Here is a 17,733-nt window from a genome sequence, read left to right as displayed (position 1 = left end):
CTATCATGGCCATTTGGGGGAAATAAACCAGTGGTTAGGTTTCTGTCTCTCCCTTTTTCAAATAAAAAATAAATCTTAAGAAAGAAAAGGAATTGGCACCTCAGCCTCATGGCCCATTGTCTGTTCTCAACCTGGTCTACACCAAAATTGGCCGGTGTCTCCAGGCCAGGCAGGCTGCAGCCCTGTCGCTTTTCAATCCCTCCCAGACCAGCACGAAGAATGGAAAAAGACCCTGCAGGTGGTTTGTGAAGCTCATAAACGTAAGAGACCCCCTACAGAGCTCCAAATCACTGACACATTTATTCAAGGGAAACAGGGCCAATTTCTTACCAGGAACTTTGAAAATGGGAGGACTAGAGACATTGATCTGCTTACTGCTGGCCGCTCACAACTTCACAGGTAAGCAGGTCCTACATGAGGCACCACATGGGAGACGAGTGGCAGACGAGGGACACAGCCTGACAAATCACATGATTTTCCATTCCGAGCAGGTGTTGCCCGCCCATCAGGAGGGTAGTGTTGAGAAGCATGAAGGCAGGACCCTGCGTCCGCCTCCGGGCACAGGCCTACACAGGACGGCGGCCTATGTACAAAGCAGGGATGTGAACTGCTCCCGGCTTAGTCGCAGATGATATAGGGGCCCATGGTGAGGTGTCTGCAGAGGTGGGGAGTGAGGGAGTAGAACATGACCCCGCCAGTCTTTCTTCCCCCACCCCAAGCTTCCACAAGCCATTTTCTGGTCTTTGCCAAGGCAGACCAAGCACTCTGAGAAGGAAGGGGATTCTGCTCTAATTCCCACCCCCATTTCCCCTTCCTAGGCCCAACAAGGGCCCCAGCCCAATGGACAAAGCTCCCCTCCCCCACCAGACCCTACTTCTGGACAGACACATGGCAAATATGGAAAGTGAAGGTCCTCTGGGCAGGATCCGCCCAGGCGTTGCTGGCTGGAGCTGTCTTGAGCCATCCCAAGATGCTCGGGCCTTGTTGCGGCGGCCAGGTGGATGGTGTTTTCTTGGTTGATTCAGGCTACTCCAGGGCAAAACATGATCCTGATGACACCCGGCGGAAAAGCAGGCTGGAGCCGCGGAAGAGCTGACCCTGAGGAAGGTGTGGGGCGTCAGTTCGGGCCCCAGCAGGGAACCTCCCCACAGGAACACCTTGCCCCTCTGACTCAGAGCCCCATATTAGGCACAGACAGTCCAAGTGCTGGAAGAAGTGTGTCCACAGCTCCTGGCTGCCTCCCCACCAGGCCACTGCTCAACTTCACTACCAGGCAAGCAAAGGCCAGAGAAAGGCAAGGACCTGCCTTGGCCAGAAGCTGGGTTGAGTGGCTCAAAACACAAGACCCCAACACTGCTCCCCCAGGCCACAGATGTCCCATAGAGGGTCCCCAACTGGTCCAGGTCCATACCTGCAACCCCTGGGACTGGGGATAAGATGTTGTTGGGCTTCACCACCAAGCACATGGGCCAGAGCCTCCTCACCCTCATCTGAATCTTTCAGGCCTGGTCTGATGTGCAGTTTGTAACTGGATGCAGACTTACCCTCCTTGGTTCTTTTTGAAGTAAGGGCCTTAAGCCACATGTCGCTATTCTCTGCCCAATCTACTCATGGCAATAGGTCCCCCAAATCCCCATCCTCCCATGCGGAGCACACACATCAGTCTCTGATGGGTGTGGCAAATAGCAGGAAAGCCTCCCCGACAGCCCCTCACCTGCACACTCAGGTACTTCCAGCAGTGAATCCAGGACTTAAACACCGGGGAGTAAGGTGGGAGCCCGGCCTGCAGCCTGCGCGGGAAGGAGACTGTGTGTCAAACCCGAGAGCACAGGCAGAGGTCAGCTATGGAGCTGCCCTCCCCCAACCCCATCCTGAGAAAACAGGTTTTCCCCATGGGGCCTGGCAGGGAAGAAGCAGGACACCCAGCAGGCCAGGCCCCGCCACAGTCCAGGAGGAAAGGCCTGGCTGGGTGCTGAGCGGAGGGGCACAAACCTACCCGCAGTTGTTCACTGCCATGAGATCGCCGACCAGCAGGAAGGGGTAAGTCAGCATGCTCACGGCGATCTGCAACCCAGAGACACTGGAGTGACCCCTGCTCCGGCCCCAGTCACTTCCCGGCCACCCCCAGGGGCACTGGTGGGGTGGGGCTTGGGGGCAGCAGATTCACTTACCCCCATCACAAACTTGGTGTAGCTCCGGATGGCCAGGGCCTGGCTGAACTGAGGGCACAAAGGAGGGGTGGGTTGCCAGAGGCCCCTCTGACATGGATTCCCCTTAACCCCCACACCCTCAAAATACATACTGCCTCCCTTGCAGGGCCAACCAGCTGTCGCCATGGCCACTGCTGGCGCCGAGATGTCTCAGCTACCCCAGCTTGCTCATTCTGAGCATGTGTGGTGGTAGCAGCTCACCCATCCACCCATCTGGCTCGTGATTCAGGGTGAAGCTACAGACAGGGACCACTAGAGGCAGGCTGGGTGTCTACACAGCTCTCTAGTTCACTCATAGCAGAAGACCAGCTAGGACTTGGCATGCCAAGTTAGAGGACCATTCAAAAGCCACACGGGACCACCCGGGGCCATTCAGGTACTGTGGTCCCTATGTCCGTTGTCTGACTTTCCTGTCTTCCTGGGCAATCTCCACTGTCAGATGTCTGCCTGCCAGGAGCTCAGCGCCTCCCATCCCGCCCCCAAGACCACAGGTCAGCCATCTGGCATCCAGAGGTTTCTTCAACAAGCACATCACTGAAGGGCTGAGCCCTCCCAGAAGACCTGACCTGGAAAGACCTATGTATATGCCAGGCTTATGGGCCACCGGGGACAAACTGCAGGAAACCTGAGCTATACACATCCTGACAGATCTCCAAATCTCCCAGGGAGGCAGCCCCAGCCTGGCCCAGCCCGGCCCAGCCCAGGTCATGCCCTGCCTGTGGGTTCCAGCGGCTGACTCTGAGGAGCCTGTTAATCCTGGCCCTCAGCATTGCTCCTCCTACTCTTAAGGTTGTGAAAAACCTAAAGGCAAGGCTAAAGGACGGTCACTTTCAGGGCTTCTCCCTTCTGCTTTCCTGAGCTCCCATCACAGGTGTGTGACTCAGAGATGTGCAGTCCACATATGCCTCCAGATCTGCGGACCCATCTAGATGGAGTGTTGCCTCATGAGGTCATTTCCCACACAACCCTGTCCTCCCTCCTCCAGGGCTAAGTAGACTCCAAGGTCACCCAGGCCCCTCCACCCCCAAGCCCTCACCCTCAGGGTCCAGGGCTTGGAGTCCCAGAGTCCTGAGCCTGCCCTGGACCCTGGGCATCATCAGTACACAAACAGAAGAACAAGTCCTTGCTCCAACCAACCTGGGAGCCTGGATTCTGGTCGTTCCCCAGCCCCCCTGGGGTGTCACTCACGCTGTCATCCACCAGGTAGGCATTGATGAAGTGGGCCAGCAGGTTACAGCCCCACAAGAAAACCACATCGCCCAGGAGGTGAGGGATTAAGCCGCTACAAAACAAGGTGAGCAAACGTGAGCGGGCTGGGGGAGGGGAAAGGGAACTGTTCCTGGAGGCTCCCATACCCAGGAAGCCAGCAGGGATGTTTCAAGCTCCAAAAGCCAGCAAGTCCAGGGGCAGAACATCAGGAAGGGGGCCTGTGGGGCTGTGTGGCCAGTGGCAACCATGCTAAGCACGCAGGCCCTTCTCCTGCAAGCAGTGCCAGGCCACACCAGACGCTGCAGGTTAGTTCACCTCCCACAAGCAAACCACAGACGCTGGGCATCAAGCCAGGAACGTCTGTGAGAGGCTTGATGCCTTCCCCTGCTCTTTACACAAGCAGCTCTCAGATCACATGTCTCAGTGCACCTGCTCTGCTCAGCCCCAAATACCCGAGGCCTCTAGAGATCAGCCCTAGGAATCAGCAGGGCAGGTTCCCCGAGCATTCCCCAGGGCTACCCGGGCACTGTGTAGAATGGGGCTTCTGGGAGGTCCTCCAGCACAGCAGCTGGCCCCTGGGAGAGGGAGGCAGGACTCTCCTTTCTGCATTTGTGAAAACCTGACTACTCCCTGAAAAGTTCAAAAGCAATGCAGTGTGTGAGGGTAGTCTTGCAGTTGTCATAAATGGCCTCCACTGGGTCCAGTGTGGTAGCCTAGCGGCTGAAGTCCTTGCCTTGCATGTGCCGGGATTTCATAATCCCGGTGCTTCCCATCCAGCTCCCGGCTTATGGCCTGGAAAAGCAATTGAGGATGGTCCAAAGCCTTGGGAACCTGTACCCACGCAGGAAACCCGGAAGAAACTCCTGGCTCCTGGCTTTGGATCGGATCAGCTCCGGCCACTGCAGCTGCTTGGGGAGTTATCAATGGATGGAAGATCTTCCTCTCTGTCTGTCCTTCTCTCTGTATATCTGACTTTCCAATACAAAATAAACAAAATCTTTTTTTTTTTTTTTAAGATTTTATTATTATTGGAAAGCCGGATATACAGAGAGGAGGAGAGACAGAGAGGAAGATCTTCCATCCGATGTTTCACTCCCCAAGTGAGCCGCAACGGGCCGGTGCGCGCCGATCCGAAGCCGGGAACCTGGAACCTCTTCCAGGTCTCCCACGCGGGTGCAGGGTCCCAATGCATTGGGCCGTCCTCAATTGCTTTCCCAGGCCACAAGCAGGGAGCTGGATGGGAAGTGGAGCTGCCGGGATTAGAACTGGCGCCCATATGGGATCCCGGGGCTTTCAAGGCGAGGACTTTAGCCGCTAGGCCACGCTGCTGGGCCCAAAATAAACAAAATCTTAAAAACAAACAAACAAACATACAAACGCATCTGGAGGGTAGGGGCAAGGCTGCTGTTGAACAGCCCTGCGCAGTTTCTTAACCCCGACTGCTGAGAGTGTTGTGTGCACAAGGAGACGTTCACACACACTGCCACGTCCCTGTGTGTGTCTGTGCGTGTATAGACAAGGGAGTACATGTCTGCCCTCGGACCTGGCGCATCACACCTTGAAGCCGTGGGTGGTGCCAGGTGCCATCTTTCCCCTTCTGGTCTGGGTGTGACTGGGAGTCCCACACAGCAAGGCTGACTTACTTATCCCTTGGGTTCTTCCTCCCCGCTGCCGTCACTTTGTAAGGTGAAGACACAATAGTACGTGTGCTACTGCCAAGACCTGACAAGGTAAAACACTGGCCATGTGTGTTACGCCCAGCTCCTGGGTTCTGTCTGTGGTCTACTTTCTGAGAATGCACCTCAAGTAGCAGGTTCTGTTAGGGTGAACTAAAGTGGAGGTGGGAGAAGCGAGTGCCTGAGACTGCAGCCATCAATCCTGGCCATGCAGCAGCCCCTGGGAAACAGCTCCTTCTGGCTTTTAAAGAGAAGAATCATGGATTGCTCAGTGTTCAGTATGAACACCCAGTTTCTCAGAAATGCTTGGACAAAGAGCCCATTAGCTCAAGCCAGCTGTGAGGTCCCAGATGTGTGGCCACATCTTCCATCTGTGAGGCCGAGACTACACAGTGCCAGGATCACAAAGACCAGCCCCAGCCACGGTCCCTGGATGAGTGCATGAGGCCCAGGGTCCCCAGCTGCTGGACACATGTTCCTGCCGGGGTGTGAGCCGTTACCAGAGCAGGGTGCAGCAGCGCCTAGTATTTGGACACGCGTGGAGCTCTCCGGGACTGGACGAGGCTGCTCAGGCTGAAGCAGAACCCTGGGATTAGTGCGAGGCCAGCAGCTGTGGCCTGGGAGGTCAGGAATGCACGTGTTAGAAGAGCCATGCCTGTGGCCGTGATGGGGAGGGTAAACTCACGTACACAAAGAATCCCAGCAGCCCTTCCTCTTTGAAAATCTTCCCAATGGAGCTCAGGACACCACTGTGAAGAGGATGGGAGAGAGACACAGGGTTACCCAGTCACCTCCCAGAAGCCCACCCTGGCAGGGAGCACAGCCCGAGAGCTATCCTCAGGTCCCAGCAGGCCTGGCCATGGTGTGAGCAAGGACTCTGTGACCAGGAAGGGCCCCAGTGGGGAAGAGAAAGCACTCCTCTAGGTGAGAGGGTCACTCAGTTCACTGAGCCCCATGGGCAGAGGACTGGTGGTCCTCTCCTGCCATTTCCTGCGGGACTCGGAGTGAGGCACCCAGCACCCAGCTCAAGCCATGGCTCTTGGGGCAGGCCCTCCTGATTGGCTGGCCGAGAGCAGGAGGAATGGCTAGTGGAGATAATCACCTTCCAGGGGGCCAGAGCAGGAGCTCAGGGCCCTGCAGCCCACGGGAATTCAGAGGACGGGATGCCACAGCCTTTCCCAGGTGTAAAAGGCAGAGTGGCTCCATAATGGCCTCTGAGCTGAGGCCAGGACAGGAACTGGCCTGGCCCATATGGAGGATGGTCACAGCTTGTGAAAGGGGCAATCTGGCAGAAGGAGGTGGCCAGAGCCAAAGCCCTGGTCTGGGCACCCCTGTCTTGCCAGCCCCCACTGAGGCTCTGAGCCAGGTTACTCTCTCCTGGCCTCAACTCCAACCTCCCAATCAGACCAGGCATGCTGCCTGGGTAAGTTTCCCATTTGGTGAACCCAAAATGAGGCACATGGCAGTGGAGTTTCCTGGGGTGGAGTGTGGTGTAGAGGAAAGCTGGGCATGTCTTCCTGCCACAGGACTGCAGGACGCGCCCTCTGTGCTGCATAGTGCCTCACACGGGTCAGGGGCAGATCTGCTACAGTAAGAGCCACATCAACATGAGCACACCTGGTACCCAGCTCAGGGCCAGAGTGTCAGAGCTAGGGATTATACAGCCACAAGTGAAGGGCCAAGCCCCAGGCCCACAGGGCAGATGGCTTCCTAAGAGAGGATGAGAAAAGCTTCATCCAAGCCAGGCTCTATACTGACTGGACAGTTCATCAGGGTCCAGCGGGGACCCCACTCATCCTAAGCAGCGGGACCAGCCTTGGGGGGCAGACTCCAGTCCCACTCACCACTCTGCAAGGCATCTAGGCTCATCTAGCGCAGCCCCTGATAAGAGATGGAGAAGAGAAAGTGTCCCAGCTCTCTGCCATGGAAGCTACTAGCACATTCCTCTGACGCCAGGCCAAGCCATTATATAGAGTCAGGTGAGAAAATGTGCATGACTGCCACCTGCCAGTCCCGCCACAAGGGGAACACAATTACCTACCTGTACTTGGCCTCTCGTCCCACAAACTGGACCATGCAGCGCATCGAGATAACTGAGGGCAAGAAAACACAGGGGTGACATGCTGGACACAGCCTATGACTCTGGAGCCATAAAGAGCCTGGTGCAGTGTCAAGAGACCAGGCACCAGGGCCTGTGGGATTCCATCCCAAACCGTGTCCTTCACCTGGGGAGGGGCCAGCTCCCTTTGGACCATGTCTCCTTGAAGGAGATCTAGTGAGGCCCTCTCCCTCCCCATCCCTTCCTTGCCACAGTCACCAGGGTCACCCAGAGCCTCCGGGGTGGCTCACCGTGCAGGGGGTGAGCCAGCATGCGGGACACACACTGCATCATCATCTCGTATGAAGTCTGGAAGTGAGCAGAGGGTGGGGACTCAGTCAGGCTTGTCTTGGGGCTGGATACTTGGGGGTGGGGGAGGAGGAGGTACAAACTGAGGGAGAAAACAGGGGACCCTCACCCTCAAGGGGGTCTACCAAAGATGGCTTTATCAGATGCCCACCCCAACCCACTCCTCCTAGGAGTGCTGCTGGGTCCAGGCCAGTATTCCTCCACACCTCACCCCTTCCCCTCCTTCCAACACACAGGGACCCGACTCCATCACTCTTCGGGACCTGCCCATCTCAATGACAAGGAACTGTCAGATAGCCTCTCCTTCTCCAGCTGCAATGCCCACCTCCTTCACCACTTTTCTCAGAGAAGTCTTCATGTCATCCTTGTTGGAAACCTGCTCCATCTCATCCGGAGGGAAAACCTGTCACACGAGCACAGAAGAGGACCACAGTCTCACCTGAGCAGCACCTGAGATAGTCTTGTCACTTCTGTGTGGCTGGGCCTCTCAAGGAACGCCAGGCCTGTGGCCCGGAAAAACAGCAAGGATCCCTGTGGTACCGGGGCTTGGGAACAGCAGAGGACTAGGGGACCCTGCCAAGTACAAGGCTCAGTGTGTGATCAGCGGGGCCTGGAGCCCCACCAGGCCAGGGAAGGAGAAGCAGCATCAGGGCACCTGGGAACTTAGGGCAGCAGGAGCCTGGATGACAGGTCCTACCTTCCCTGGGACTCACCTTCTTCATGCTGCCCCGAGTCACAGTGGAGAGAGCGTTGGACATGAGCCGAGGGCTGAGGCCTCGGAACAGCCCTATCTTCCCGTCCACTTGCACGATATACTTGGCTGTAAGAGAGCAGAGGTGGCAACGTCACAAACAGCCAGGGCACCCACTCCTGGGTCACTCGCACACGTGGTCAGTCCCTTGAATCACTGCAGCCAACTAGAGATGTGGGAAGGGATTGTTGGAAATAGTCAGTCCCGTTCCCCAATCTTCTGCTGCTTCTAGCCCATTTCACTTTGTAAAGCCTCTAAAACCAGGCCTGCCCTCACCTTGCACGCGCCCATATGGGTGCAGCCCTGCTTGTCAACCAGCTTCCTGTCTGTGACCTGGGAAAACAGTAGAGGACAGCCCAAAGCCTTTTGACCCTGCACCTGTGTGGGAGACTCGGAAGAAGCTCCTGGCTCCTGGCTTTGGACAGGCTCAGCTCTGGCCATTGCGGCCACTTGGGGAGTGAATGTCAGACGGAAGACCTTCCTCTCTATATATCTGACTTTCCAATAAACAAATAAATCTAAAACAAACAAACCCTCTAAAACCAACCTCTAACTAGTGAGTTCACCCATTTTCTCTCTTTTTTTAGTTTTGAGAAGCCTACCTGGCAAACAGATGTGGTTCCACAAGCCCACTACCTGCGGGATGCAACCCAGAGGCCAAATTTGTTGCTCAGAAATTGCTTTTTCTCATGGAAAAGAAAAATTCCACAGGCAGTGATAAAGCCTGAAACTTGAGGGAAAACAGTCAAAGCAAGGGTTCCTGGACATACCATGGCCAGGGCAGCCCCCTCTTGATCCTGTGTCATTCCTGGGCCACCCTGGGCCCCTGCCAGCTTTTATCAGCCAAAGGAAAAATGAGAGTGTGGAGGAATGACTAACACAGACACACCAATGCACTACTCCACCAGCAACACCTATGGGGTCAGAATATTATCTTGGGCCCGGTGCAATAGCCTAGCGGCTAAAGTCCTTGACTTGAATGCGCCGGGATTCCATATGGGTGCTGGTTCTAACCTTGGTGGCCCTGCTTCCCATCCAGCTTCCTGCCTGTGGTCTGGGAAAGTAGTCGAGGACAGCCCAAAGCCTTGGGAACCTGCACCCACGTGGGAGACCAAGACAAGACTCCTGGCTCCTGGCTTCATATCAGATCAGCTCCAGCTGTCGTGGCCGCTTGGGGAGTGAATCAATGAATGGAAGATCTTCCTCTCTGTCTCTCCTTCTCTCCGTGTATCTCACTTTCCAATAAAGTAAATAAATAAATCTTTAAAAAAAATAAAAATATATGTTCCAAAAAAGCCACCTATTTTTATAAACCTGGGGACCCGCGCAGCTCACAGAATCTTCTCTCCACCTGTTCCTCTCCCTCCTGACTCCCATCTCAGCTCTCCAGCACTGCTCAGAGGCAAGAAGCACATTGGCCTTTTTCTCTCCACAACACGCCTGCCAGCCCAGCCACGTGCCATCCCTGCTCCCGTGAGAACGGCTTCCACAGGGCTGACAGTGGCTGGACCTGTACATGCAGTTTTTGTGGTGGAGAGCAGAGGGCAGGCAGGCAACTCCAGCTCATGCGGGAGCAGGAAGGTCCGCTTGGTGGAGGGGAGGTCCCAGGAAGCACAATGGAGCTGTCAGGACAAAGCCAGGAAACGTGACATGAGTAAAACACTCCCTGACGCCCGTCTGACACGCCCACTAGCAAGCCAGGGTGCAGGGTAGTGTGGTGGCTCAACTGGCTAATCCCCTACCTGCAAGCACAGGCATTCTGCATGGGTGCTGGCTCGTGTCCTGACTGCTCTGTTTCTGATCCAGCTTCCTGCCTGTGGTCTGGGAAAGCTGTGGAGGATGGCCCAAAGCCTTGGGACCCTGCAGCTGTGTGGGAGACCCAGAGGAAGCTCCTGGCTCCAGATTGGCTCAGCTCCAGCTGTTGAAGCCATTTAGGGAGTGAACCAAAGGATAATGGATGGAAGATATTTCTCTTCATATCTATTCTCTGTAAATCTGCCTTTCCAATAAAAATAAATAGATCATTAAAAAAAAAAAAGCCAGGGTAAGGACATCAATTTGTTCCCACTTCCCAGGCGAGTACTAAACAAGAGAGAGAGGAGAAAGAGATGCAGAAAGGCCTGCTAAGAGGAACCCTCCCCATGAGTTACACACCATGCCCCTTGGCCCCTCACGTGCAGCTCCATCCCGACTCAGCTGAAGCAGGTCCCGCCTGCACACTCCCTCCCAACCCAGAGCTCTGAAGACAGGGCACTGGGTCAGCTCCGCTCCACCCTGAGGCTGCTCACAGCACAGCCTATATGACCCAACACCCAGAGACCTCAAGGAAGGGTGCTGTAGCCCGCCACTGCAGGTGCCTAAAACCCAGCATCATCTGCATGCTGGCTTTGCCATACTGCAACAAGGGCGTCTTCCTTCTTCTGTGCTAACTCCTATTTGCCGACAAGATTTTAGCAAAAACAAAAATACATTTCCCCACAAAGCGGCCAGTTCTGCATGGCCCTAGACTGCGCTCAACAACACGGGGTGAGAGTAGCAATAGAAGAGAAACAGAACATCAACTATGTGTACAGTGGAGAGGGGGACATGGAGGCCAAGCCCCGAGTGATGCAGTAAGAAAGACATTCAGAGAATATTCTGGTGTGTGCAGACAGCTAAGAAGGGTAGAGGTGACAGAATCACAGGGGCCTGGCTTGGAAGGGCTGCTGGCCATGAACACGGACAGCGAAGGCACGTTCAAAGAGGGCAAGGTGAGGCCTGGGGGTGGAGCAGCAATGGTCACTGGAGAAGGATCTGGCCAGGAGGCACCTGTGGCCATGAGCAGCAGAGGTAGAAGGCGGCCTTCTTGGGGCAGGCCAGCAGGGCCAGGCTAGAACACAGGCATGGACACTGCACGATTGAGGAAGGGAGATGTCCACCCGGGCTCAGCTGGGGTGAGGGGAGCCAAGGTTCAACATCAATGACTAGCGGGCACTGTGATGTGCAGGTGCTACGCCATGGGGACAGTGTGGAAGCTGGGCAGAAATGAGCCCGGGGACCCCACAGGGCTCAGAAGGCAGCTACCCCACTTGAGTGGCACTTGGCAGGCGTGAGAGGCTCCAGGCTGTACTGTTGCCACAGCAGGCGGGGAGGTGGTGAGAGGGCCCCAGGGCCAGCTGCACCCTCTCCCCACCTGAGGCCTCTCCACATCGGCGGCATCACTCACCATAGGTGAAGAAGCTCGGCAGATACAGGACCTTCCTCCCCAGCACGTTGGTCCCAAGGGTGGGGGGCATCGGCTCATGACCCACCTTGAGAATTAACAGAGACAAAAGGCAGGCTCTGCTGTGATCTAGGAACACGGCTTCTCCTCTTTCCCAGGTCTCCGGCTCCTCTCCCACAGACCCTAACGCTGCCCACACTCCCCTTCAGAACGCAGTGGAGCCTGTGCCAGTGTCTGCCACTCCAACCACACGCCCAGTCTGTCCCTCCCATTCATAAGGGTGGCATTGCCACCTGCTCCCCAAACACTTCCTGCACTGGTATGCCAAGCTGTCATCATGCCTCAGGCCAGGGCCAACATGATCCTCATTTTTACAACATATGCTCCACTGCCAGACGGCAGGCAAGGGGTGTGGGAGCAGAGGCCTGTGTCTCTCCCTCCTGCTGAGGGGTTGGGGCACCAGGCCAGCTGGCCCATGGACTAGAGCAGTTCCTCTAGGATGTGGGAACAGTGGGAACGGTAAGTTAAGAGGCTCTGTCTCACAGGCTGGATTAGGCTGCTGGCAGCACTTTTCTGGTTCTTTCTTTCCACGTTAGCCATGCATGTCTCTTGGAAAGCTCATGTTGCCCTTGGCAGACTGATTCTGAGATTTGTGACAGGTTACAAATTGTAGATTAAAAATCCCCTGGTTATGGGAACCATCTTCAAAAAAAAATTTCAGTGGGCAGGGGGGTAAGATGGGCAAGTCAGTTGACCCAAGCAAACAGCCTTCTTGATTAGAGGCGGAGGGTCCGAGCTGGGCTTGCTTCTCTCAAATGCGAGCAGCATTCTCTTAATTCTCCTGAGCCCTGTGGAGCTCGTCACTATACTGCCCAGTCGAGTGGCATAAACCTATCTCCCCTCACCTCGGGCCCCTAGGCCCCTAAATCAAGTCTATCTGCTGAACTCTAAAGGTAAGCCCTGGCTCCGTGTCGCCCCCACTCCTCTCACTGCCAAGCTTGAATTATTGGTTCCCAAACCATGCTCACCTCCTTTCACCCCCAAATCTGTGAACCAAGTGCCCCAACCACACCCACACCCAGACACCCTGATTCTGGCAACTCAAATCCACTGTCGGGCCCGGCGGCGTGGCCTAGCGGCTAAAGTCCTCGCCTTGAACGCCCCGGGATCCCATATGGGCGCCGGTTCTAATCCCGGCAGCTCCACTTCCCATCCAGCTCCCTGTTTGTGGCCTGGGAAAGCAGTTGAGGACAGCCCAAGGCCTTGGGACCCTGCACCCACGTGGGAGACCTGGAGGAGGTTCCTGGTTCCCGGCTTCGGATTGGCGCGCACCGGCCCGTTGCGGTTCACTTGGGGAGTGAATCATCGGATGGAAGATCTTCCTCTCTGTCTCTCCTCTGTATATCTGACTTTGTATTAAAATAAATAAATCTTTAAAAAAAAAAATCTACCGTCTTCTAACCTCCAACTCTTCAAACCTAATACCCACAAACCCTGATCTAAGGCCCCGCATTCTCACTCCATCTGTGCACCCCACATCTGCCCCCTGACAACCATCTTTTGGCAAGAGGTTACTGATTCCCCAGTAAACCCATTAAAATCTCAGAGTATCCACACACAGAGCCACCTGGAATTCAAATCAGATAGGCCATTTTATTGCCCCATCCCACCCCTTCCCTTCTGGTTCTTCTCATCCTCTGGAGTTCCTTATTCACCAAATGTCAACTTTCCTTTCAAACCTGCCAACCAAATCCACCACTGTGCGACTTCCCCCCCGGGGGGCTCATCCACCTCTTGCACTGGGGTGCCCATGGCCCAGATCTACCCACCTGCCCAGAAACCCCAGCCCCCACCCAATTTCACTCCCTCAGCTCCCAATTCTCATCTCAGTCACCTCTGGCTCCCTGAAATCTGCATTCTCTACTGCCCTAAACACTATCCTAATCCTGTAAGAACACTCACCCCCAAATCACATCAGGGTGTCAGTCTGGGTGGTCACCTGGAATCTCACTGTCACCCTACTCTACAGACCCTAGAATCTGATCCTGCCCCATTCTCCTGCTTTCTGGAGCAACTTAACCTCCCACACTCTCTCAAGTTCAATTTTGTCCCACAGTGAAACCCGACACCCACTTGCGTCAATTCAAATCCAACCTCAAATCTCAGGTGGGTCCCTGTCCCAATTGTTACTTGCACACCACCTCTTCCCAACGGGACAATCCTGGCCTGAACCAAACCAGCAAACTAAGCCTCTGTCAGTCACGCCCACCTCAGCTGGCCAAAGAACGCTGCGTTCCAGCCCACGGGCGCCTTTTCCCCCACAACCAGCTTCATCTGTATGGCACCGCCAGCCACCACCAAAGAAGTCCGATTGTCCAGGGAGCCCTCAATTCTAGAGACATCTCCAGTGGCTCTCAATCCCGCCAGCCTCTCTCCACCCTGCCCCATTCCAAGACTGCCTGCCAGCCCCTCCTCCCCGAGGCCAGCACTGGCCATTCCCACCCCACCCTGCCTTCCATTTTCTTCTCTACATGCGTCATCCCCTTCCCCCTAAAGCCTCCATTTCCCTCCCCCATTGCGCCTCCTGGAGCTGTTCCCCTCCAGCAGAACCCACCCACCTCCTCCCACCAAATCCCAAGTAAACCGATGGCTCTCCTGCTAACATTCTCGGTCTTCGCTCTTTCCCACAATCCATGAAAACCAATACTTCCGTCCTTTCCTCTCCACCCTGAATCTAATGTCCTTCCCTCCGGCCTCAATCGTCTGGCCTTGACGCCATGCCTTTGTCCCCCCCCAAAGCCGCATTTAAACTCTGTTAATTCAGGACCTTGGCAGCCTTGCGTCCCTCATCATCTAAACATGGCCTCGGCCTCCAGCTCTCCTCCCCCACCCATCTGCCAAAAGTTCTCACCCTCCTCCCAGCCCCCCTACTTCTTTCCTCGCCCCAAACGGGCTGCCCTGCCCGAGCCCACTGCACCGTTCCCAAACTCGTCTCTCCGTTCCCATCTCCTTCCCCGAAGGCTCAAGGCCCCTGGCTGCTTCTAGGCTCTCCCAAATACGACACTTCCACACCATCACCCCCTCCGCTGTGCGCGCAGGTCCGTCCCCCTGCATTCCCAAACCCCCTACCCGGCTCCCTCCGCTTCCGCCCCTGCCTTCGCCCCCAAATCCCAGCACGCGCCCCAAATCGTCGCCATTCACTCTTCCGCCAGAACTCGGGCCTGTCACCTGGATCAGCAGCTTCACGTAGAGCAGCGGGTGGCTGAGCGCCGTCACGCCCGCTCCCAGCGCCACGAAAAGGGCCTCGGTGGTCGGGGCGTTGTCCCCGGAGCCCAGGCCCCCGGACGCGCCGTCCATCCTGCGGGCAGAGGGCTGCGCCGCAGGCCGCGGGTGGCGCGGGTGTGCACGGTGCGCGGGCGGTGGGTCGCGAGCCCGGGCTTCGACCCCCGCCGCCGCTCCACCACGAGCTCCAGCGCCAGCTCCGGCTCCCGCCATCCCCGCGGCGCCGCCGCGAGCCCAGGGCGCCACTTCCGGGTCCGAAGCCCCCATGGCGCGGGGCGGCGAGGTCACTCCCCGTCACGTGGCGCGAGGCCACGCCCCTCGGGGCGGGACCGGAGCGCACCACTCGCGGCCGCGGGGGAGCGTGGAATTTGTGGCGGCGGCGGCGTGCGTGCGCTGGGTTCGGGCCTCCTTGCGGGCTCGGAGCCTGGACACATGCTGGCCTGCGAACCAGGGGCCGGTGGTCGCGGCGGTAGAGGCGGCAGGCGCGGGAGCTGTGTTGGCCGTCGTCGGCCGTCACGCCCCATCCCCCTTTCCCCGGAATGCCAAAGTGCGGCGGGGGCGGGGCTCGGCGGATCCAGCAGCCCAGATGCCCCCCAAATGGTGGTAGGCGCTCCCAAGCCCCCTCCTTCTGTTCAGGAGTGTTCTCCGCAGTCCCGGGCCCGCCCCTTTGCGGCCCAGGTCCGGGTCGCCGTGGCCTGCGGGGGCCTGTGCGTGCCCGACCTCTCGCTGAAGCCCGGGCCCTGGGTGGGTCGTTGCCTGTGCTCCCAAGTCCACAGCTGCCTTAGCTGGAGAATAGGCCAGTGTCTCCTTGGCTGGCTGTGCCAAGCTCCCGTCATCGCTCGTAAAAGCAGGGACTTAAAAACTAGCCCTTCAGTCATAGCTTCTGAAGGGCTTCACACGTGTGGTTCACGCACCACCCCTTAAAGAAAGATGGACGGTGTGCTCTTTGCACTGGTTCCGTGGACCCTAGAGGCAACTGAGAGGCCGCGATGGGAGACCTGTCCCTTGGCCTGCGCTCACCTATTGGTGAGAAAATTCTGGAAACAGTATTCTGCGTTCTGCTCTACCCCCTTGCCACTGCGCACAACTCCTGCTATAGCTTTGAGCCATGCCGATTGCCTCCCGTCTTCCCTCAGGGGCTCCCTGGCCCCTCTAACTTACCAGTGCTGGATTCTGCTTCAGCTTTCAGTGGAGCCTCAGAGCCGAGCTCCCAGCATAACCGGACACCAGAAGAGGAGATGGGGGGCTGGAGATTGGCCGCCCCTTCCTGCTTTAAGTTTCTCAAAAACAGCTTTTCCTTCCCTGGGCTTTTTCTCCCCCTTGCCACCCCCGCTTTTTTTTTTTTTTTTTTTTTTTTTGGTGTTAATACACATTTCCTGTGAACTTTGTAGAGACCTCTTGTATGCACTGATTTTTTTTTCTTTCAAAAAATTGCACTAAGAGTAATGTATTTATTTCTTTGTGAACTTTTGAAAGTTTTCACTACTCAAACCCAGGACTGGCAAGGACACCAAGCAAAATAGGAAGAAAATCCTCAATAAAAACAGACTCTGCTGACACAGCCCGTGAGGAACACATTCCTCATTCCCAGAGGAACTGGGAAAAACAGGAAGATTCATGCCCTGCCATGGGAGGTGAGATAATAGAGCTCTGTAAGAGAAAAATGCAGAGGGTGGTGGGCAAGTTCACACCCAGACATTGAGCAGATGTGTGTGGGAAGGAAGCCGCGACAACAGCCGGAAGAGAGAAGTGTGCTTCCAGAGTTCCTGGAATGCATGACTGGCAGAGCTACAACACTTAGCCCCCAGAAGGCTCTGCCATCCTCAGCACCAGCCACCTTGAAGGGCTCACCGTGATACCCTGGGACGCCAACCTCCCTGTTAGACTATAAACTGCTTGCCGGGGACTGACCTCGACCTGGCATGGTGCCTGGAACGTGGTGGGAACCAAGACATAGTTACTGGAAAACAAGTGGTAAGCAAAATGACTTTTCAGAATGATGCCAAATGGGGCATGTGTCTGATCTAGGGGTTAGGTCGCCGTTGGGAGGATAGGGGTGGCAGTGTGATGGCTCAGCAGACTGATCCTATGCTTTGCCATAGGGGCGCTGGTTCAAGTCCCAGCTGCCCTGCTTTCGATCCAGCTGGCTGTTAAGGTACCTGGGAAAGCAGTGGAGGATGACCCAAGTGGGGAGTGGACAAGTGGGTGGAAGATCTCTCTCTTTATGTCTCCCCTTCTCTCTGTAAATATTATCTTTCAAATAACAAATAAATCTTCAAGAAAAAAAAAATTTCCCAGGCCTGGCACGGTAGCCTAGCAGCTAAAGTCCTTGCCTTGAACATTCTGGGATCTCATATGGGCACGGGTTCTGGGCCCAGTAGCCTTGCTTTCCCTCCAGCTCCCTGCTTGTGGCCTGGTAAAGTAGTGGAGGACAGGCCAAAGCCTTGGGACTCTGCACTCGCGTGGGAGACCTGAAAGAGGTTCTGGGCTCCTGGTTTTAAATTGGCTTGGTTCCAGCCGTTGTGGTCACTTGGGCAATGAATCAACAGATGAAAGATCTTTCTGTCTCTCCTTCTCTCTGTATATTTGCTTTGCAATAAAAATAAATAAATCTTAAAAAAAATTCCATTGCAGTGAGTATATCCCTGGCTTTATTCTCACTTCCAGCTTCCTGCTAATGTGCACCCAGCAGGGGCAGCAGCTGGTGGCTCAAGTACTTTGGGTCCCTGCCACTGATGTGGGAGAATCAGACTGGGTTCCTGGTCCCAGGTTTTGGCTGTTGTGGGCATTTGGGGAGTAAGCCAATGTTAGAAACTGCGTAGAATTGTTTTTGGTGACACCACTGACAGAATGAAGAAGACCCATACATCCAACAGTAGGATCCAACAGCAGGAAATTAACAAGAAGTGGTGCTTTACATGTCTTAAGAATTGCCGGAAATGTGAATATAGACCAGCCCAGGCCCCTGGGGTCCTGTGACAAATGATGCTGGAGGG

At 55.9% G+C, this 17,733-nt stretch overlaps 1 protein-coding gene across 2 annotated transcripts; it reads right to left on the bottom strand.

Annotated features, from left to right (window-relative positions):
* Positions 1 to 281: 281 nt before the first annotated feature.
* Positions 282 to 15,381, bottom strand: MTCH1 (mitochondrial carrier 1). Of its 2 annotated transcripts, none has more exons than XM_004590329.2 (12): positions 14,684 to 15,381; positions 11,459 to 11,543; positions 8,216 to 8,322; positions 7,828 to 7,905; positions 7,445 to 7,502; positions 7,137 to 7,188; positions 5,785 to 5,844; positions 3,399 to 3,492; positions 2,172 to 2,219; positions 1,997 to 2,064; positions 1,715 to 1,790; positions 282 to 1,098 (listed from the first exon to the last, which is right to left on the bottom strand). In XM_004590329.2, exons 1-12 carry the CDS (start codon positions 15,002 to 15,004, stop codon positions 1,027 to 1,029), a joined length of 1,119 nt encoding a protein of 372 aa, XP_004590386.2. In that variant the 5' UTR covers positions 15,005 to 15,381; the 3' UTR covers positions 282 to 1,026. The 2 variants fall into 2 exon arrangements, with proteins under 2 accessions (XP_004590386.2, XP_004590385.2); XM_004590328.2 differs by having other exon boundaries at positions 3,348 to 3,492; positions 14,684 to 15,022.
* Positions 15,382 to 17,733: the final 2,352 nt, after the last annotated feature.

This window comes from Ochotona princeps, chromosome 1 (genome assembly GCF_030435755.1).
Source record: "Ochotona princeps isolate mOchPri1 chromosome 1, mOchPri1.hap1, whole genome shotgun sequence".
NCBI lineage: Eukaryota > Metazoa > Chordata > Mammalia > Lagomorpha > Ochotonidae > Ochotona > Ochotona princeps.
The sequence above is the reverse complement of the archived record's forward strand: the minus strand, read 5'-3'. Positions and strand labels throughout refer to the sequence as shown.